Genomic DNA, 22609 nt, shown 5'->3' on the forward strand with positions numbered 1-22609 from the left:
TTTGGTTTGCCCTGTGAGGTCGAATAGCAACATGGAGAACGGTTCATCCTCAGAAGGAAAAGACCCTTCTGCCTTTCTCGGCGAGATCATTGGTGCTCCGGTGATTGTAAAGCTGAATTCTGGCGTGGTTTACAAAGGTTCGTCCTCTTCCAACCAATTCCTGACCGGCCTGCTTATGACATTTCAGGTGAGCTGCAGTCAGTTGATGGCTACATGAACATCGCCCTTGAGAAGACCGAGGAGTTTGTGAATGGAAAACTCCGACGCAGCTATGGCGATGCCTTCGTGCGAGGCAATAATGGTTTGTCGCTAAATTCTAAACCCATGTGCCACATGCTCACAGCAGACTCAGTGCTTTACATCTCGGCAAGCTGATACAATTGCATCTCCACACGTTCGACCCGCATGCAAGAAGGGGCTGTGAATGATGACCCGGACTATCCTGCTCTTACCTTTCGATCGAGCGTCATCTTCGATTCATTGTGATTCCAAGGCTTAGGCGTCGGTTCTAGGAGTGTGGTACAGGTGAAAAAAAAAAGGAAGCACTTGGATTTTCTGCATATACCGTTCTATGGAAGCCTCCTCGCCACTTTGATTCTATTTCTATCATGGACCGTGATATCTCGATCTTGTCGATTATGCGGTATGTGATGTAGAGTCATTGGATATTGGGCATACAAAACGCGATACCTACCTGTGCCTGGAATAGCCCCTCCGTCTGGCTTCAGATTGGTGGGGGACTAGAGTATATCAGATATTTAATGACCACAAGTCTAGAAACGGGAATTTCCGTGACGCCGAATCGATCCATAGACGATATATAGTAGGTCGTAGCAGACAACAGAAACACCCTGCTGGTCCACTCGGAGGGGCGAGTTAGGTAAGCCTGATAATGGCGGGGCTGCTCTTCCAGAGAAAAGACACTCCATGGATTACACTTCCATCTCACCTTCAAGTTCCCACTTTTCGTGATGTTGCAGGCAATCAAGTACAGTCAGGGTCACTTAGAGATCCTGGATCAGTTGCAACTGCCTTTTGTTGAGAAGTATATTCCCATTCGCTCTGCAGAAGATGGCTGGCATGCTATCAAGGACATGAAGGTTCGGGGCGCACCAGCCATTGCCATTGTGGCAATGCTTGCGCTTGCTTCGGAGCTGCAATCACTTGGAGTTGATGGCAAGACCCCCGAGGCAGCTGAAGAGACGCGAGCCTACATCGTGAAGCAGCTGGAGTATCTATTGACAAGCAGACCCACCGCTGTGAACTTAAGTGATGCGGCTCGCAAGCTAGGATCTCTCGTCGAGACTCGGGCGAATCAACCGGGTGCCAATGGACATGACATTGTAAAGGTTTTCATCCAGGCCGCCGAGGAGATGATGGTGAAAGATTTGGATGACAACCAGAAGATTGGACACAACGGTGCAGAGTGGATTATGGCCAATGCAGCAAGGCCCGGGGCCTCGAGTGTCGCCGTCCTAACACACTGTAACACCGGGTAAGTTCCATGTGGTCAGGATTCGTTTCGGGGGCCCGGCTAACGGAAAGTAGCTCTCTTGCGACTTCTGGTTACGGTACAGCTTTGGGAGTGGTCCGATCACTGGCATCAAAGTCTACTCTACGACATGCCTATTGCACCGAAACACGGCCCTACAATCAAGGTTCTCGTCTGACTGCCTTTGAACTGGTTCATGATAAAATTCCCGCTACTCTCATCACGGATTCAATGGCGGCAGCCTTGCTTGCCGATCCAAGTGCGGGCGTGAGTGCCATTGTGGTCGGTGCGGACAGGGTGGCAGCCAATGGAGACACCGCCAACAAAATTGGCACATATGGACTGGCGGTGCTGGCAAAGCACCACGGAGTCAAGTTCCTTGTCGCAGCTCCTCTCACAACCATCGACTTGGCGACAAAGTCAGGAAACGACATCATCATTGAGCAGCGCGCAGCATCCGAGGTCACCAGCATCAAGGGCCCTCGAGAAGGCGCCGATACCGTCGGAGGTGTGGTATTTGACACCGTTCGCATCGCTGCACCGGGGATCAATGTCTGGAATCCGGCATTCGATATCACTCCTTCGGCTCTGATCGATGGAGTCATTACAGAGGTTGGAGTGGTTGAGAAGGGCCCCGACGGCCAGTTTGATATGGACGGCCTATTCAAGGTTTCCGCTCCTCCGGTTTGAGGTTGACTCCCCGCTCTGTGCTCTGTTCTTTATTCCGAGTTTGAACACCCCCCTGAGCAGATGATTGACCCTCGAAGAATGCGAGTAGCTCGTCAACTTTGCCCTCCAGAGCGTTGAGATGGTTCTCTAGGGCTGACGCCGTGGTCTCCCCCCTGTTATGATGTCAGATTGCGAACTAGTCTTTATGTTTTATGTGATATACTTTGCAATGTCTGCCAATGTCTGTCATATGTAGTTAGCTTCTGTGTAATAATTCCTACGCCCTCAGGATGGCAGGTTCGCAATACGGGCACCTCCGCGCCCGGGACGGCCCTGGTGCAGGAAGTGGAACGGCCAAGTAGAAGGGAAGAGAGGAAGGCACAGTGAAGGTTCTTCAACTTACCTTGGCGATATCAAACTCGTCGGGGCCGTTTGCTGGCATATTGTCGGTATGATATCGTGGCGAGAGGTCTGCAGCGGTGATGAATGCTGAACCGCGAGAGCTCCGACAAATGTGAAGTGTGAAATAGCCCCGCTTTCCGCACTACCTAAGCATTGGCTACTGCTCGTTTTCTCTTTTATTGTTCTTCCGAATCAGATTACATTAGGATATGAGCGACGCGACTGTGGACAAATGTTCTTCTAAGAAGAACCAGAATTATCATAATTGTATAATGCAGGAAGACGAAGGGATGGGGTTGGAGTTGAGGTACAAAAAACGAAACACAAAAATGAATGAGCGACGCAGGGATCGAACCTGCAATTTCTTGAGAATGCCTTGGGATATACCCTCGCCGAAATCAAGCGCCTTACCATTAGGCCAGCCGCCCAGTGATTATCAAATTGAGCCTTCTTAATCAATTATTAACTTAATTTCACTTTTTATTATCCCAGCTTTGAATCGAAGCTTTTCCGGATTAATTTAATGATGTCAAAGTCTCCGTCCGCTAATTGGACCTCCTATTTTTGCTGGTTTTAGTAGCTTAGATCACAGTGATTCCTAAATGTTCGCCCTCGCATACTACTTGGATATTGTCAAAAGTTCGCCAGTGCCCTACGCTGCATCAACCTAGATCCTAGGATTTTTAGTCTGCATAAACCTGATCAGCTCTTGAAACGTCAAGATGACTTCGCGCAAGCGCAACGTAATTGTCATTTCATTCACGCATCTGTCAGCCGTAAGACCGATTTTGCTGCAGACCTCTGTAGGGCAGCCGGGTAAGCGCAAGCGCATATAGGGCATGACACTGCCGTCGATCACAGACCACCTACGCGGGTAGCCTAGAAAGTGACCGGCAGAGCTCGGAACTGGCCGAGTAGGTTTGTCATTAACACGAATGTGGCCGCTTTGATTGCTACGTCTGGCTTCGTAAGCCAGTCTTTCCAATTTTTCTCCCTCGATAGGCTGAGAGTCCGACGCCGTAATTTTGCGAAACGGGGGCAGGTTAGTAGCACATACTACGTATCCTAGTTCCCAAGGGTTCGGGGAACAGGGGACATGTGTAGGGTCTATATACGTTAGTCGCCCATTGCTGCTTCCAACGATTGTGCGCGTGTTCGCGGAGAGTAATGCGACAGCAGGAGACGAGGGCTACCGCCACATTTAAGCGAGGTGTGGCCGTGGAGTTTGCACCGGAGTTCACGAGCCCATCGTCACGCTCGTTCCCTGGCACTCCCTCAGGTCCTGGTACTCAGCGAATGCGGATATGGCAGCCTAAGTCTCTAAGCTGTTGTATTAGGTCGGCGATCTCGCAGACTATACGCTGACCTGAGCTTCGCCGCCGGCGTAAAGCGCAGCGTAATCACAGTTTCTATTATGATTATTATGATTATATTAATGACAATTGTAATTTTTATATTTTCCTTCATAGGCTTATCATTCGTAAGGCCAACTTACCAGCAGAGAACCATAACTCCCACAATGCAGTCGGGATAACTTAGAACTATACTACATATTCATGTTAAGACGCGCTGGTTTCTCATTAGGCTTTTTTGCTCCTTGTTATACCATATGTTAATATCCGTCTCGCTTAATAAGCATTCCATTTGAAATGAAAATAATGAACTGAATGACGTATTTCCCTGTCTTTCCCGCCTCTCTATCAATTGTCACGACCCCGTTTCTTCCCATTTTATTTTAGAACGGATTGGTATTAAAGATCCTATTAGTATAAAAGTTTACTAATCATATTATTGAACTTAAGAAGGGAATTCTATCTCTGTATGGGTTAGTTTACCCCCTTTAATAAACTAGGCTTATAGAACGAAGGAAAAAGTTAAATAGCAATCTTCCTAATAATTATATCTAACCCCATAAGAGCACTATAAGAGTATCGGACCATTTTGTATAGAAGAAGGAGATATTTTATATCTTCAACCTTAACCTTAATTAATCTATAATAGTAAGATTAATATATAAATTTTATATTATTAGATCTGGACTTAAGAAAGTAAGGAAAAGAAGACTATGTCTTAGATCTCATAGTAGCTATTCTAGAGGTATTTAAACAATTATGAAATATATTTTCTATTAGAATTAGATGAAGCTCTTACGTTTTATTATTAGAAGCTTAGTTAGATATTTTACTAGATCCAAAGTATATTAGCTCTTGTCTTAAAAACATTCAAAAATATTTAGGTCTTTCTTAAATTCTGCAATTTCTATTATAATTTATTAAAAATACTCCCTTATCATATTGCCCTTTGTAAGCTAATTTAAAAGGAGTCAGGATAGTGAGGAATTAATGAATAAATATAAGCCTAGTTATTTAATGTGTGGTGCGTTTTACCTAACGAAGGATAGTTTTTAATAAGCTTAACTATTTCGCTTCTCTAATCAAATATATCAGAACAAGACAAATATCTCTAACTTTAGTAGCTAACTGTAATACAATTTTAGCTATACTAAGGAATAATAATATCTTGCAATGTTTTAAATTACGGAAAAGCACCAATACAGAACTAAATTATATAACCTTAAACTTAAAACATTATTTAAATAAATATATAATACCGAATAGTTCTAACACTACGTATGAAGAAATGATTTCCTTATTAGCGTCCTGAAGTATTTAAATCTCCAGGGCTTTACAAAGCAACTTAAGACTAATAGGTATTATATAGAATAATACTCAAAGCTTAGTACTACTTGTCTTTATAATTGAACACTGTATTAGAAAAATGTATATCATAGAGAGCTTATCAAGATAGCTAAATAGAAGTATTATCTTAATTTATATTTAGAACCTCTATCCTTAAAAGAGTATTAAAGAGTTTAAAGAGTTTAAAGATAAAATTTGAGTATCTTTAGCTACTAAATTATAATGTGATAACACGGCCTTGTATGGGGATACGAACGGTCACATTACCCTACTTTTGTTGCTATACGGCACTGCCCCCCGGGCATCTTTCTATCCTTTCGTACACTTACTTAGCAATATATATAGAGCTTCTTTAATAGCTAGTCATTTTTTCTTATAAATTGGGTAATTCAGCTCTATATTTTATAACTTTTTTCTATTAAAAGCTATAGAGTAAGAATAATAAGTTATATTTACTTAGAGCAAAACTATACTAATAGCTTACTCTAACGAGTTATGTTTAGTCTAAAAAGGCTTATTATAATTTTAAATAAATTTAATAGGACAGGTGAGTTCGTTATAGCCTCCTTTACTTCAAAGAAGTAGTTTTACCGCTCTTTACCCCGCCAAATATATAAGTCATCGACTCAGTTATTTTATCATTGACAATGTTCTAGTCTGTTCTTTTTGTCATTGATTCAATTAAGTAAAAAAGACAGACCTTTCACTCTCTTCAAATATTCTACTGTCCCTTTCTATCTGCTTAGAAAGACCTTCTTCTTAGTCCTTTGTTTAAGGATTGTGGATTGTGCTCATTTGGAGTATATAAGCCTTTTGCACTCTATGTTATTTTTCTTCTTTTTGCCTTTATCCAATCAAGCCTATCCTTGGTTGGATAGTTCTACGGTCCGTGGTGGGGAAGCATCTACAAAAGCGTACTCCGCGCCACGAAAAGCTTCGTGGTATCCGCCTCCCTTCGCGGCCGACATCTCTTACTAATCTCTGCCGTTTATAGCCCTAGTTAGCGATTTATCGAGGTATCGGTCACTTTTAGTGCGTAACTTCCTTATATCGCTAGTTCCCAGGTATATACTTTTTTATTTGAATAACTAGCGACTAGAAATGATTAGGAAAGACTTAAAGATTCTTTAATATCGCATACGTAAGCGATCTCGATTAAATATTCGCTTTAGGTGATCATTTTATATGAAAGAAGGCATATCTAATAGTAATACTTCCGTTCCCGGCCGACCGTAGTAGGTCGGCCAGTTAAGGACATACTACTAGATAAGATTGTGGAGGTAAAACGATATATATAGGACTATTATTTTAAGAATAGTACTAAAATAACTATTAAAGATTATATAAGATATTAATACTTCTGAATAACTATAATCTAACGTATTTCCTAGTAAGCCCGCCACCCCTAAACGACTATAGTAAATATAATAATTGTTAACTCTGTATCTCACTACTACTAAGAAATTTAAGGTGCCTTCTTAGTAAGTAAGATATAGTATAACTAATATATATAGTATTTGATATTATAAAGTTAATTGCCTTACGAGATAGGATAGGATATTAATTTTATAATATTTTTAGTGAACTTTTTAGTAAAGCGATATATGAACTAAGGAATTTCTACGATATTAATAGAGCTTATTTAAAACCTAGGCCAGTAGCTATAGCCAAAATTTGAAGTTTAAATACGAAAGGGTTATTAAGATATAGGACTAGAAATTATTTTACTTACTATAATTTTTGGGAGTGGTAGGCTTCTAGGATGGCGGGCTTGCTAGGAGTTACGTTATAGTAAGCGCTTAGCTTATTAGGTCGCTAAAATTTAGTAATATAACTTAGAAATCTAGTATTATAGACGGTTAGAAGTTATTATATCTAATATAATTAGTTAGAGGCCTAATTTCTTAGATACTTTATATAATATTTTAGAGACCTAAATGATATACGATATATTACTAAATATAATATATATATTTATAGAAGTACCTAAGTAGAAGTAATTGTAGCTATAAAATAATATCTTAATAATTATACCCTTTTAGTTAAGAAATTAATTATTGAAAAGGGGATGGCTCAATGGCTGTCTGGCAATGCAGACTGGGCACCAGCAACACACAGACACACACACACTTTTAAGGACTCTAGAAGGCGTAGTGGACACGCTCTGTAGGTGGATATCGCTTTATCCTTGAAGCTGAATTATAAAGTAAAGAAGCCGAAAGGTGCAGTCATATATCGAATAGTCGTCCTCCCGTGTGCGTATCTATGTAGGAGAGAAGAATGCAGATAGATCAAGGCATGGAAGACACCTTAGGCACACTATATACTGTGTCACCGCTTTCACCACTACATTACAAATATAATATTAAAATGTAAAAGAAACTAAAGTTTTCAAGAGCTTTTAGACCTAAAATTAGTTAACTCTAGTGACTACTTACTAATTAATTTTTATCTATAGGGATAGGGTTATAGTTTTTATTTAGAATTTTAGTAATATAGTGTCGGCCGTGCAGGGAGGCGGATACCACGAAGCTTTTCGTGGCGCGGGGTACGCTTTTGTAGATGCTTCCCCACCACGGACCGTTGACTACCCGACCAAGGAAGGCTTGATCGGATAAAGATAGAAAGAGAATAAGATAGAGTGCAAAGGGCTTATGCACTCTAAATGAGTACAATCCACAATCCTCAAACAAAGGACTAAGAAGAAGGTCTTTCTAAGCAGATAGAAAGGGATAGTAGAATATTTGAAGAGAGTGAAAGGTCTGTCATTTCAATTTAGTATCTCGCGTATATTTGTAGATAGAAAGTGGTCAAAGTTATATACTTTATATTAGATAAATAGAATAGAATTAGGGAAGGAAATGTGATAGAACTAATAGCGTGATAAGGGATATATTATTAATCTAGTAGGGTAAAGAGGGGTAAGTAGTTTAGAGGGGTAAATTAAATTTATATCTCTTTCTTTTCTTCTTCTTCTTCTTCTTCTTCTTATGTTGAATAAGAGAAGGTAAGGGTAAAATAAGGACTTAGTAAAACTTACTTAAAATCTTTAGGACACTAATTATCTATAGACCTACTAAATAATAATTAATTTAAGAACTGAATTAATATATTATAAGCTAAGCCCTAATAAACCTAATTAACACTATATAATTAGTTAATACTTACTTATTTAGGAGGGTTAACTAAGCCTAAAAAAGCCTAAAAATCCTATAAGATAATATTGCTACTTCCGTATATTATTATTATTTAAGAGCCGTCGAATTAAGTCGTATTTCACTAATAAGTTAGAAGATAGTTAGAGCCTTTATAGAGAGACAAATAAGCCTTATTCGAAACCTTAGCTAGTAGATCAACCCGCTTAATCTTCGGATTATCTTTAATTACAGCAAAAAGACGCGACTGATCATTATGGGCGGCCAGAGCGAGGCTAAAAGACACTATTTAGACGTTCACGGTCCTTCTTAACCGTATAGCGAATACTAGAAAAGGAGACCTAGGGATAGCGCTTATATCCCTACCTAGCAACCTAGGATAGCTCGTAGATACATTCGAGTAAGGTAGGGGGTAAACTCTGAACGTGGTGCTTTGGTCTTATGCAAAAAAGGGGTATTTAGGGTAGATATAAGGCAAAGCACGCTAGTTGACGCTATTAGTATAGATACTAGATCTAGCGTGTTTCTATAGGCGGTGAGTATGGTAGAAGGCGGTGCATTAAGTGGGGCTAAAGGGGGTGTTAACACTTTTACTATATCACTATATCTTTAGTAGCAGCTAGTATACCTTAATAAGGTATAGTAGCTAATTATTATAGTAATTATTAATTTAAGAACTTTACTAAGTATACTAAGAAGGGCTATAGTATATCTTTAGGGTAATATAGTCTAGCTTATAGAAATATCGCGAATAATAGCTATAATATATAATAAAGATACTAATAATACTAGCCTCCCTTTACCTAATACCCAATAACGTATATTGAGTAGAAAGCCTAAGCGCTTAAAGTTATATAATAGCTACGTACTTAAGTCTTAATAATTTATTATTTTATTCTATATACTAATTAAATTATACGATATTTTTCTCTAAATTCTTTTTAAAAAAGCTAATACTATATAGCTAAATAAGCGTAACTTCTTAACTATAATTCTAATAGTTATTATAATAAAGAGCTTAAAGATAAAATTTTAATATCTTTTAGCTAATAAATCCTAAATAGAGAATAAAGTATAATTAAACCCTATAGTCTATATATATTAAGTCCTATAGATATTCACTAGAATTAAGGCCTAAGTAGTATATATATAGCCAAAAAACTATTAAGAAAGAGTTAAGTATTTAATACTTATCCTACCGCGTAATACAAAGTAATAGTAATAATAAAAATATATAGATTAAGGTTTATTTTTATGGACCTAAGTTAAGACTTAAAATTAACAATCTAGAAATATAGACTGAAATTAGGTCTTCTTTAAAAATAATCTCTAATCCCTAAATCTTTACTAAATTAATTTATAAGCCAAGGTGTAGTTTTATTTATAGATAAAACTATCTTACTTTCTACTATATTTTATTAGACTATTTAATCTTTTAAAATACTTATAGATTATTCTGTAGACTTCTTAATATAAAATAAGTATAGAATATTAGGAGAAGAGATATTTACTAGAATAAATATAGACTATTTAAATTTTATAGAAAAGTAAAAGTAACCTAGGCTACATTAAAAGCAATAAATAACCTATCTGGACCTAGATTTATATAAAATCTATGTCTTATCGTGTATGATTCGGCTAATTTATCTAAAATTAAATAATATTAATTATGTTTATTCTAGTTATAGTCTTTTTAGATTATTAAGAAATACCTCTATATACTAATTAATTAATAGTAGTAATTAGGTATTTATATACTTTAAGTAGGATTTGACTATAGAGTTATAATAGACGCCTAAGAATATAGGATAAAGGTAGAGGAAACGCTTTATTTTTATTATTTTACTTTCTATATACCTAAGAATACCCTATACTTTATTTTATTATTAATCTGTTAGAATATAGACTAATATATATATAGGTAGATCTATCCTCTTATTTAATATAAGAGGAGAATCACTAGAACCCTAAACCCTAATTAGATATTTATTATATATCTTAGTGCGAGGAAGATAGTTAATAGTTATATAACTAAAATAGACCTTAGCCCTAGAAGAGTAGGGGGGATCACTCTCTTTAGGGGTCGATAGCCCTTCCCTTAGGGGTAAAAGGCACTTACGCTAGGGGGTGCGTATAGATAGTTAATACCGCCTAGATTCTTAACTCTTTTCTATGATATTCTATCTGCTTCTACCCTACCTAATCTGTATTTATCCTTATTATCTATAGTTTATATACTTCTATCTAGTTCTATTACTTCTATTTAAGGTATTATTTCCTTTAATCCGAAGTATATAATACTGAGGTATATTTGTCTATAAATACGCGATAAATTACTAGGTAAAAGAATTAGACCTTTCACTCTTATTAGAAACTGCCTAACTTCCTTTCTTACTTATCTTATATATAAAGGGTAAAGGCCCTTATTTAGTGTGATTATTCCTCTATAAGTTAAAGCGTGAATTATTCTTATTTGGGCTATATCGGCTTATAACCTATCCTATAAGTTTTCCTTTATCTAATTTAGATTGACTAATTAGATAAAGCGGTATAAGGCATTAAAGGTATACGCAAAGCTTAGTTAACGCTATAAACGGCTTTATAGTATTATCGCCCTTATTAATTAATAATAATAATAAAGGAAGTTAGTAAGATATAGGAGCGTTCATCCTCGAACGTCACTAAATCTATATATATATAATAAAATAATACTATAATAATATTCGGGCGCGTATATAAACAAAGGCATACACGCGGATAGACGCGTTAATAACAAATATATATAGGTAAATATAGGCGCCGATATAAACCCTTAAAAAGTTCGGGTTAGCTCATAATACCTTAGTGATCTAGGGTAGTATATAACCTATTAATAATTAAGCTCGACTAATTAGAGCTGTTTATTATAGATTATATCTATAGGATTAATAATAAGATTAATAAGTGTCGGCCGGTAGAGGGTAGGCGGATACCATAATAGCTTTGTAAAATCGTACCCCGCGCTATAATAATAAAAGCTTCCCCACTATAGACCGTAGGATTATCTCACTAAGGACGGGCTTAATTAAATAAAGGTAGAAAGAATAAGATAGTGTAAAGGGCTTATATACTCTAAATAAGTATAGTCTATAATCCTCAAATAAAGGACTAAGAACAAAGTCTTTCTAAGTAAATAGAAAGGAATAGTAGAATATTTAAAGAGAGTAAAAGGTCTATTATTTCTACTTATTATCTTATATATATTTATAGATAGAAAATAGTTAGTCTTATACTTAGGATAAAAGGATAGTATTAAATTAATAATAAAAAGAATAGACTAGACTATTATTAATAATAAAAAACTAAGCCAATAACTTATATATTTCGCGAGGTAAAGATAGGTAAAAATATTTCTTTAATATTAAATAAAAAGAGGGTTTAGCTTAATAACTTTCTTTATTTAATAACTCCTCTTATTATTAAAATAAGAGAATAAATTCACCTTATATAGTGTTAGTCTAAATTCTAATAATAAGATTAGTGGGATTAATAAAGTTATACGTTTATATAGGATTAGAAGTGAATTAGAAAGGCCTAATTAAGAGAAGTACTTTATTATATATGTTTATTATTCTTAGATATAAAATTATACGAAAGTTCGCCTCTTCTTTTTCTTTTCTACTCTCTCTAATCCTAACTCTCTCTTCTTATTTATTTTTAGCCTTCCTTACTTATTCGCCTATCCTTAGGTATTTACGTTCGCTTACTATTTAGAATATTTTCTTTTTCTTTATAACTTCTAACTTACTTATTTGCCTTATATCGCCTACTATAGCTAAATTAGTATAATATATATCTTACTTATACTTATCTAAGTCCTTCTATTCCTCTTACTTCTCTATATCCTCTTATTCCTCTAATTATATATATTCTTTTATCTCCTATTTTAGCTAAGCGTATTTATTTCTTTATTAGCCTAAGTATTAATAATAATCTTTTTACTAAAATCTTATATATCACTTTTAAGTATTCTAGATACTCCTCTTCTATCTACTATTCATTAGCGTAATAATAGTCCCTAAGATTATAAGATAATTATTACTTTTTATACTACCTAAATTTATAAATTAATTATATTTTAATATATAGTAATATTCCTTTTGTTAGAATATCGACTAATATATAGTAGCGTATTATTAGTATTTGCACCCTATTATATTGTATCCTGACCGCCCTTAATACACCGCCTACCTATTATATCCACCTATAACCCCTATTATTGTTTGCCTATAATCCTCTTCCTATAATCCTCTAAACCATGCCTCGCGGTCCTGAGCTTAAACTATATATACGCGAGTATATATATAAATTAAAAAGATTAGTAAAATAGGGTGTAAAACGTATCCAGAAGAATGCGTTCCCTAATATTCCTCTATCCACTATCCACTATACCCTCCGGCAAGATCTAAAGCGTTTAAAGGGTGTTTCCCTACTTCGCTCTAGCGTACCTCGTAAGCTTACTACGGAGGACCGAGACCGTATATATAATACTATTTAAAACCGTCCTAATATTACCCGCGAGGATCTGCTTACTAAGGTTAATTATAAGGTTAAAGCGATGTCAATCTAGCGTTTAACGCATAATATAGGCCTCCGGAAGTGGCGAAAGATAAACCGATCTTACCTTATACCTATTTACGCTACGAAACATTTTATTTGGGCTTTAACCTATCGCCACTTTATACTAGAGGACTAGAAAAGGGTTTTTTGGTTAGATAAAACGACTAATAAACGCGGATAAGGCGCTCGGAAGGAGTGAATATTTATTCCTCCTAAAAATTAGCTTTAAGAGCGCGAGTCTGGTATCTAAATAACTCTATCGAAAGGTGTTAGAATTTGGACTAATGCTATATTAGGTAAAGGTATCCTATTTATCTTATAGCTATTTCTTAGAGTTAGAACTCTAAGATTTGCTCCTATCGGTATAGTAGGGAGGCGGATACCACGAAACTTTTCGTGGCGCGGGGTACGCTTTTACTAATACTTCCCTACCATAGACCGTAGGCTATCCGGCTAAGGAAGGCTTAATTAGATAAAGATAGAAAGAATAAGATAGAATATAAAGGGCCTATATATACTAAATGAGTGCGATCCATAATCCTTAAAGGACTAGAAGAAGGAAGGATAGTAGAATATTTAAAGACAGTGAAAGGTCTATTATTTTTACTTAATATCTCACGCGTATTTATAGATAGAAAGTGCTTAAAGTCATATACTTTATATTAAATAAATAGGATAGAATTAGGGAAGGAAATATAATAGAACTGATAGTGTGATAAGGGATATATTATCGATCTGGTGGGGTAAAAGGGGTAAGCGGTTTGGAGGGGCAAATCATATCTATATCTCTTTCTTTCTTCTTCTTCTTCTTCTTCTTTTATTAAATAAGAGGATAGCTTCACCTTATATAGTATTTATTAGAATATCGACCAATATTTATAAGTGGATCTATCCTCTTATTATTTAATATAAAAGAGGACAAACTAGGTTTAGGCTAGGGAACCCTAAGCCCTAGTTAGATATTTATTATATATCCTAGCGTAAGGAAGATGGTTGGTGGTTATGTAACCAAAATAGACCTTAGCCCTAGAAGAGTAGGGGGGACCAGTCTCCTAGGGGGTGAATAACCCTTCCCTTAGGGGTAAATAGCACTCGCGCTAGGGGGTGCGTATAGGTAGTTAATACCGCCTAGATTCTTGACTCTTTTCTATGCTATTCTATTTGCTTCTACCCCGCTTAATCTGCGTTTACTATGCCTTATATATAATATTATCGTCTAATATCATTATCTATAGTCTATATACTTCTATTCAGTTCTATCACTTCTATTTAAGGTATTTCCTTTGGTCCGAAGTATATAATACCGAGGTATATTTGTCTATAAATACATAATAGATTACTAGGTAGAAGAATCAGACTTTTCACTCTCTCTAGAAACTACCTAAGTTCCTTTCTTACTTATCGTGTATATAAAAGGGTAAAAGCAACCCTTAGTTATTGGAATTTGGACCAATGCTATATTAGGTGAAGGTATCCTCTTATTCAACATAAGAAGAAGAAGAAGAAGAAAAGAAAGAGATACGAACATGATTTACCCCTCCAAACCGCTTACCCCTCTTTACCCCACCAGATCGATAACATATCCCTCATTACGCCATCAGTTCTATCACATTTCCTTCCCTAATTCTATTCTGTTTATCTGATATAAAGTATGTGACTTTGACCACTTTTTGTCTATAAATACGCGCGAGACACCAAGTAGAAATAACAGACCTTTCACTCTCTTCAAATATTCTACTATCCCTTTCTATCTGCTTAGAAAGACCTTCTGCTTAGTCCTTTGTTTGAGGATTGTGGATTGTACTCATTTAGAGTGCATAAGCCCTTTGCACTCTATCTTATTCTTATTATTCTTTTCCATCTTTATCCGATTAAGCCTTCCTTGGTCGGGTAGTCAACGGTCCGTGGTGGGGAAGCATCTACAAAAGCGTACCCCGCGCCACGAAAAGCTTCGTGGTATCCGCCTCCCTCCGTGGCCGACATATATAAATTTAGTAATATATAATAATAATAGCTATATAATTTAGGCTATATTAATAAAATATTAAAAGTAATACTTAAGGATTTAGTTTATATATTCTTTTTACCTATTAGTTTAGGGTTCAAATATTATTAATAATGAGAGTTTACTATAAGAGATAAAAGAGAGTTTTAATTAGAATTTACTAATAAATATTAGTCCTTAATCCGATATAATAATACCCTTTAGAGGCCTATATTTTAGTTTAACTGAATTATAGAATAATTCTACGAGTTCTATGATATTTATTATCTTTAAAATAGAGAAAAAAAGATAATATTTTATAAATCTATCCAAGACTATATTAACTCTTCTTAATTTAAAAATTATTCTAGGAAGTCCTATAATAAAGTCTATTATTAATTTAGTAAAGAATTAGTAGATTTTTAAGCTTATTATAAGGTTAGCGCCTTAGAGATATCGCTCTTTAGTATAATATATATTCGTCAATATCTTTAGTAAGATTTACCACGTGAAATTTCTATCTTAATAGCTTTATAGTTCGGTTTTAAAAAATATCTAGCTAAGGAGTTATTATATTAAAGTTTTAATAATATTTATTATAAATCAATTCTTCGCTATAAGGATATATAAATAACCTCGAAATATAACTAAATTATCTATATTAATACTCTATTCTTTTATTCTAACCTAATCTAAATTATAATTCTTTATTACTATATCTCTCAGTTTTCGCCCTAATTTCGCTAGATTTCTAATGATAAATTAATACTTATTTTGAATTTAAAAATACATATACTCTCTAAGGATTATATTATATTCAAATAATACTAGAGAATATTATATTTATAATTTAAATTATTCTAGGTAGCTTAGCTAATTTTATAATAGTTCCCTTAAGATCTTTTCTATAATATAGGTATTAAAATAGATATTCCCTCTAGATAGTTCTATTATCCCTAGCCTTAAATTAGGTTTTAAGACTAATTAGGTCTTTTATATATAAAACTCAAATAGTAATATTATTTCGAAATTCTAGATAAAATATCTATAAAAGTTATAAAAGCTAATGAATACTTAAATATTATAGTAACTTACTATAAGAGTAACTATAAATTAATAATAAAAACCTACTAAGAATCTATTAAAATACTATCCTATAAAATAATATATCCAAGGAATTTAACGCGTTCTTAGTAAAATATGTATTTTATAAACTTCGCGAATAGCTCTAATTTATTAAATATAAGTAGTATAACTCCTATAATTTAGTAAAAATATTAAACATTTAATAAATTAGAGCTATTCGCGAAGTCTATAAAATATATATTTTACTAAGGTAGATAATATAATAAATATCTAATAGTCCGCGTAAGGCTATATAGATATAGTTTTAGAAAGTAATAAGTAAATTAGTTAGGCTAAAAAGTATAATTATATATTTAAAATAACTATAATAGGTATAAAACCTGATCTTCTATTTATCTCCTTTTTTATCTATATTTAGTACTAGGCGTCGTAAATATTAATTTTATTAAAGTATTTAATACCTATTAGGTAGTCTAAGATCTTTAAAATAAGGGATAAAGGGTATTAATTCTTAACTAAAACCTTTATAGCTAGAGAGAATTAATATTCTTATAAGGCTTAAAGCTCTATCTATAATAAAGAATAAATAGGTTTATATAGAGGTAATTTACTAGGTCTAAGCTTAATAATATAATTAATTAATTTTCAAGAAAGGAGAATTTTAAATTACTCTAAAAAGAAAATATCTTAAAATTTATAGAGTTTAATAAGTAGTTAGAGATATTTTAAGGGTATTTTATAAATATTATTAGGTTTCTAGATTTCTTTTAGTATTTTAACTATTATAAAGATATAGACTCAATTATAATAATTTTAGGTAAATTATTAAGGTATTTTTAATTTAAATATTAATATATAATATTACTATTAGTAATACTTTAGCGAAAGATTAATAGAAAGCTCTTAAAATATAAGAAATTAAAGAATAATAAAGTTTTATTTAATACTTAGATTATAATACAGCGATACATAAAGGACTATATTCTTCCTTATATATCTATAATTATGCCAAAGACTACTTATTTTAGATAATAATTAAGGTATAAAAGTGTAATATAGTCTTGACTTAGGGATATTAGCTTAGATTTAGGCTTAATAAGCATAATTAAGTTTAAGGTAATCTAAGCTATTATAAATATAATATTAAAAGGTTTTATTATTTTTAGTAATATTTTATAGATAATTTATTAGATTTTTATTTAACAAAGATTATCTCTAATATAGGGTGGATTATTATAATAAGTGTCGGCCGTGTAGGGAGGCGGATACCACGAAGCTTTTCGTGGCGCGGGGTACGCTTTTGTAGATGCTTCCCCACCACGGACCGTTGACTACCCGACCAAGGAAGGCTTGATCGGATAAAGATAGAAAAAGAATAAGATAGAGTGCAAAGGGCTTATGCACTCTAAATGAGCACAATCCACAATCCTCAAACAAAGGACTAAGAAGAAGGTCTTTCTAAGCAGATAGAAAGGGATAGTAGAATATTTGAAGAGAGTGAAAGGTCTGTCATTTCTACTTAGTGTCTCGCGCGTATTTATAGACAGAAAGTGGTCAAAGTCACATGCTTTATATCAGATAAACAGAATAGAATCAGGGAAGGAAATGTGATAGAACTGATGGCGTGATGAGGGATATGTCATCGATCTGGTGGGGTAAAGAGGGGTAAGCGGTTTGGAGGGGTAAATCATGTTCGCATTTCTTTTCTTCTTCCTCTTCTTCTTCTTCTTATGTTGAATAAGAGGATACCTTCACCTGATGTAGCATTAGTCCAAATTTCAACAATAAGTTAGTTATAGGATATTAGAAGTCGCTAGGTAAGAGCTCTTAGATTTATAATTTCATAAAAAAGTTAAAGATATAACTTTATTTTAATTTATAATTAAGATATTATTCTTTACTATATAAATTGAAGTAGAATTCCTAAGGGTCTTGGTAGGGGAGTTAGAATACTTTTTTTATTTAGTTATAAATATTAGCCTAGAGGCTAGTAAAGTTTTAGATTAAGGTTAAAGTCTATTTTTAAAAGTAGCCTATAATTTAGTATATTTTTATTTTTATTCTAAGGTTTATTAATTAATAAACTTAGCCTATTTTACTTTATAAGATAAATTATAAAGCACTAAGATTTATATTTCTTATATATATTTATATTATACTACCTTAGAGTAACTTTAAATATAATATTAAGATTAATAAGCCACTCTTAACGCTTCTAGGTTAAGAATCCTATTTTAATGGTAAGTATATTATTAATTATAATATCCTATTTAGCGTCTGAGTTATAGGTAAAAAGGTATTAATTTAGGATTAGATTAATAGGATTCTAACTAAGCTTAGCGATTAGTGTATTAAGGTTGTTACGCTATACCTATAGGTTTTTGAGGCGTTTAATATGGTATTATATTTCTTATTCTTCAGCCTAAATATAATTAATAGATATAAGAGCTAGGGGTGATACTTTATAAGGTAGAGTTCGCTAGGTAAAACGAGGAAGCGAGGCCTAAGGGGCTACTTAGCTCCTATATAGAGGCGTTTTGGCGGGTATTCACTATCTTTATTCAATATCTTTTCCTTAGATAATTAAGGAAAAGGATTAGAACTATTAAGGATATGTTAGACTAGGTAAGGGATAAGATAATAAAGCACGATAATACTAATCATATAATAGAATAGAATTAAACTAATCCTTGCTAAAGCAAGATTGACTAGATATATCTATCTCCCTTTTATATATTTATAGGATCACGTAGCACTCGCTTCCATATAGGTTATCTGCAGGCTATCGGGGGGTTTCTCCTTATATCCTAATACGGATATTGGATACCTTCATATTGTAGGTCATACCGTAACAAAAAATGCATACTTTATGCAGTCACGAGTCTGCTTTGTGTAATGAGCCCTATAATGGGCTCATAGGCCTAATACTAAAGCCCACCGGGCCCACGGCCCAACCTATTTGCGGGTTGGGTTGGGTTGGGCCGTGGGCCCGGTGGGCTTTGCGCAGTCTAGTCAAGCAGACCATAGGCCACCTTTCGCTCGATTATGGGACATTTTCTATTTTAACCCGCATAACGGAAAGAGGGTCTGCTTCACTAGTAAAGCACTTGCCTAGCCTTGACGCATCTTGGTAGGCTCCATTAGATCAATCATACAATCGTACAATCATCATCATCATCATCATCATCACTGCATACCTGCAGATGAAGTCCGATTAATGCCCCGTCACCTTCTTAATCAATGCGTTGATTCTGGCCATAGAGGACCACCGGGAAAAGCACGTAGTTCATATATTTTAAATGATACTTACTGTGTGTCATCGATAACAATTTAACTTCGACCTATGATTCATCTATAGAAGCTCGTCAAGTAACTCGGCATCATTCAAGAAGCAAAACCAGGAGCCGAACATATCCAGATGCTCCCTGTATCTATATTAATAGCTATCAATTGTAATGATAGTTATTCTACTCATTGAAATGACAACCGCGGGGAATTTATAGCTCCTGAATGAGTGATTGAATGATAACACTCTCGGAGTTCTGGCCTTCAGCCCCATGGAGTCGGCGAGCCGAGCTGGACCTGGAAGACCTAGATATTTCGGGCAACGGACATGTAGGAATAGGAAGGAACCCATCAGACCTGCATGAGTGGGAACTGTAACGAAACATCTGCCGTACAGCCGCCGATCTGCATCGTCGTCAACCTTTGAAAAGAGGCAAAAAGAGGTGGTCCGAGAACAGGTCGAGAAGAAGAAAATAAGTGTTCAAGCCAACTTAAGATTAGCTCCTTGGTCAGGCTGTTATCTACTAGGGTAGTGTACGGTGATGGACTAAAACATTAGGATGGGAGTAGTTGTTTTGTGATAATACGAGGACGAAAGGTAAAGTCCGCCCACTCCGCCATAGATCCAGTGTGTCTATACCCTTGTGAGGAAGTACACGTAAGCAGTCTTCTTCATTTCCTCGATATCGTCATACCTCACGACCTTTTCGTCATTGAACATGACCCATGAAAGGCCGTCTTGACCCGGCAGTGCCTTGCGGACAAAAGCCACATAATGCCTTGGAGAGGTTAGTTGCGAATAGGAAGGGAATCAACCCATGGAATCAACTTACCCTGCATGAACAGAGGTACCCTTGTGACAAACGATAGATCGTATCTGATAAAAGGCCGGTTTGCTGTCATATCCAGATGGTACGCGGTGGACATCACTGTCCGTCTGAATATCCTCCACTTCATCCTCAGGGTGGCTAAAGACCCAGTCCAGAGCACGGTTCACATCGCCGTCAGTCGCAGCTAAAGCCTGCCGGGCTCGAGCGGCCTCGATACCCATCTCCCCAAGCTGCATTATCTTTCCTTCATCCTGCTCAGCATCCTTAGATCCACTTGTGCTTTGATCCAAGACTAGTGGGTCATCAATGTCCGGATCTTCCATATGAGCAAACAACCAGTTCATGGCAGCCTCAGGGTCAGAGTTTCCGGTTGCGTGCAGAGCCTTCTCGCACCTTGCAGGCGGGAACCCCATACCCAACAACTGATCAAGGACACCAGGATTAGGCACGAAAATAATGTTGTCGCTGACCTCTGGCAGAAGTTCCTCATTTGGATCACGCTCCGTAGCCAGATAGGCTCCAAAGTCGATTGGCTTATCGTCGACGAGCACTGGAATATCAAGCTTGGTAGGAACCCAATTTACCAGCTCAAAGCGACGGGCATTTATAGCCAGTTCACGCGGTAAGGTCTTGAAGGAAGAACGCTTGGAAAACCCATCATGGCTATCACAGGCAGGGCAACTGAGCTCAACAATCTCCTGTGCCGTAAATATGTCCAAACACTCTGACAAAGTCACCGATTCAAAACGTCCAGTCTCGCTCGGCACACGGCGTGCAGGGACTGCAACGGAGATATTGTCCTGCTCGTCTACCTTGTAGCGGACCTTCCTGCAGCTCAAGCATTGAAGACGCTGTTCAACCTCGAATCGGAAATCTTGCACAGGGTTGTACATAGTTCCCTGATGTTTCGAGAGACTAACAGATTTAAAAACATGAAGAAGAAACTCGAATGCATCCTGCTGTCTCATTGTTGCAAATTCTTCGTGACCCTGTCCGATGAGGTACTTGAACATTGTCGGTGGCAGACCCTTGTGATGGGGAACATCTGGGGTATCCGGGACAGCAACAACACGTGAAGCTGGCTGAGAGTACCGACCGGACAGGATGCCATCCGCAAGCTTTCTCAATTGAGTTTCCAGGTCCTGAGCGGGGGTCTGACACAGCGGTGGTTCCTCAGTAGGATGGAAGTAGCGCTCTGCAAAACCAGGTGTCGAGAAGATGCATTGCATGGTACTGGACAGATAACAGCTGTTTCCAAGATTGGCCAGCCCGGTGAAACCGGGACCAAAGACTGGTAATAGCTCACGGCCATCCTCAGTTGTCATGGAGAACTCCCACTGCATGTTGTGTTCTACCTGCATCTCCATCAAGCTTTTCTCTGTCTTTTCACGCCCGGCCAAATAGATTCCCCAGTGTGCAAGATGATCGGCAAGTTCTGGGTCAGTTCGTTCTTCATTGCACCTGTAGCAATATACGTCCGCCGAGCCCTCAGCTGTGATGGAACCCAGTTTAACAGCAACGCCGTGGGATGCTGAGTCCGCATGAGCAAGAGCATGTGAATTTCCCGGACTGCCACCGAATTGGCTTCTTCCGCAGCCAATATTTCCACATTCCAGACAAATCCACAGGTTCTCTTTCAATTCGCAAGCCGAGCATTGGCTGGAGTCTGTGGCTTCTCATCAGTACCTTACCAGAATATCACCTTTAAGAAGTCGGTACCTTTGCTATCTGCATCCTCAATCTCTTGCTGGACCAGGCACAAAGTGTGCTCGCAGGGAACGAATTCTTGCTCCCATGCTTTGACCTCTTCTCTTTTGGAAAATGTCATTGCATTCATGATGCCCTCAATCACTAAGGGTAAGTTACCGCTCATTTTGTCCACACCTTGCTGAGCACACGAGTAACATGTCACCGACGTCACAATGTCGTATCGATCCTCATCTGTTTCAGCAGTGATCGTAAGCTTTGAAATCTTCGGTGGGGGCTCATCACGCTACGATGCCGTTAGTGATGCCGTTGATGCCGCGTGGGGTCCAGTCTCACCTGAACTTTTTTCGGAATTCTTCGAATATTGAGAGCCAGTGAATGCCCAAAGCGCTTGTAGTGAAGCAAACCATGGTCTCTATCCCCAGTACAGCCACCATTAAAACAATGGAGGCACACGTTTAGACCCGAATCATTATCCTGGAAAATTTACCGTGATTAGCCAGATCCCGAAGATGGAGCTCAAGAGAACAAACAATGGAGTCAAAGCACTGAGTGCAATCCTCTCGATAAACAGCCTGAGAGGGCCCCGGTGGGCTAAGCTCTAATCGGTATCGTCAACAAGTCAATTCATATAAAGGTTTATAACGCTCTCACCAACCTGAAGCACCCGAATGGACACAGGAGGCCATATTGTTGGTCGT

The 22609-nt window shown here is 36.4% G+C and overlaps 4 protein-coding genes across 4 annotated transcripts; 2 read left to right on the forward strand and 2 right to left on the reverse strand.

Moving 5' to 3' along the window:
* Positions 1-31: 31 nt before the first annotated feature.
* Positions 32-375, forward strand: N7443_006789 (U4/U6-U5 snRNP complex subunit LSM6; the record flags this gene model as incomplete). The annotated part of the gene is made up of 3 exons (XM_056886845.1): positions 32-137; positions 188-301; positions 344-375. The coding sequence occupies 3 exons, from the start codon at positions 32-34 to the stop codon at positions 373-375; spliced, it is 252 nt and encodes an 83-aa protein (XP_056740494.1).
* A 596-nt stretch (positions 376-971) lies between these two features.
* Positions 972-2182, forward strand: N7443_006790 (S-methyl-5-thioribose-1-phosphate isomerase; the record flags this gene model as incomplete). The annotated part of the gene is made up of 2 exons (XM_056886846.1): positions 972-1495; positions 1549-2182. The coding sequence occupies 2 exons, from the start codon at positions 972-974 to the stop codon at positions 2180-2182; spliced, it is 1158 nt and encodes a 385-aa protein (XP_056740495.1).
* On the reverse strand, positions 2157-2603 carry N7443_006791 (uncharacterized protein; the record flags this gene model as incomplete). Its single annotated transcript, XM_056886847.1, has 3 exons — positions 2157-2334; positions 2385-2404; positions 2565-2603. 3 exons carry the CDS (start codon positions 2601-2603, stop codon positions 2157-2159), a joined length of 237 nt encoding a protein of 78 aa, XP_056740496.1.
* A 17402-nt stretch (positions 2604-20005) lies between these two features.
* On the reverse strand, positions 20006-22597 carry N7443_006792 (ubiquitin-specific protease UBP14; the record flags this gene model as incomplete). The annotated part of the gene is made up of 6 exons (XM_056886848.1): positions 20006-20150; positions 20205-21867; positions 21921-22194; positions 22245-22385; positions 22442-22509; positions 22567-22597. 6 exons carry the CDS (start codon positions 22595-22597, stop codon positions 20006-20008), a joined length of 2322 nt encoding a protein of 773 aa, XP_056740497.1.
* Positions 22598-22609: the final 12 nt, after the last annotated feature.

This window comes from Penicillium atrosanguineum (genome assembly GCF_028827265.1).
Source record: "Penicillium atrosanguineum strain IBT 20685 chromosome Unknown utg000005l_segment0_segment0, whole genome shotgun sequence".
In the NCBI taxonomy this organism is placed as follows: Eukaryota; Fungi; Ascomycota; class Eurotiomycetes; order Eurotiales; family Aspergillaceae; genus Penicillium; species Penicillium atrosanguineum.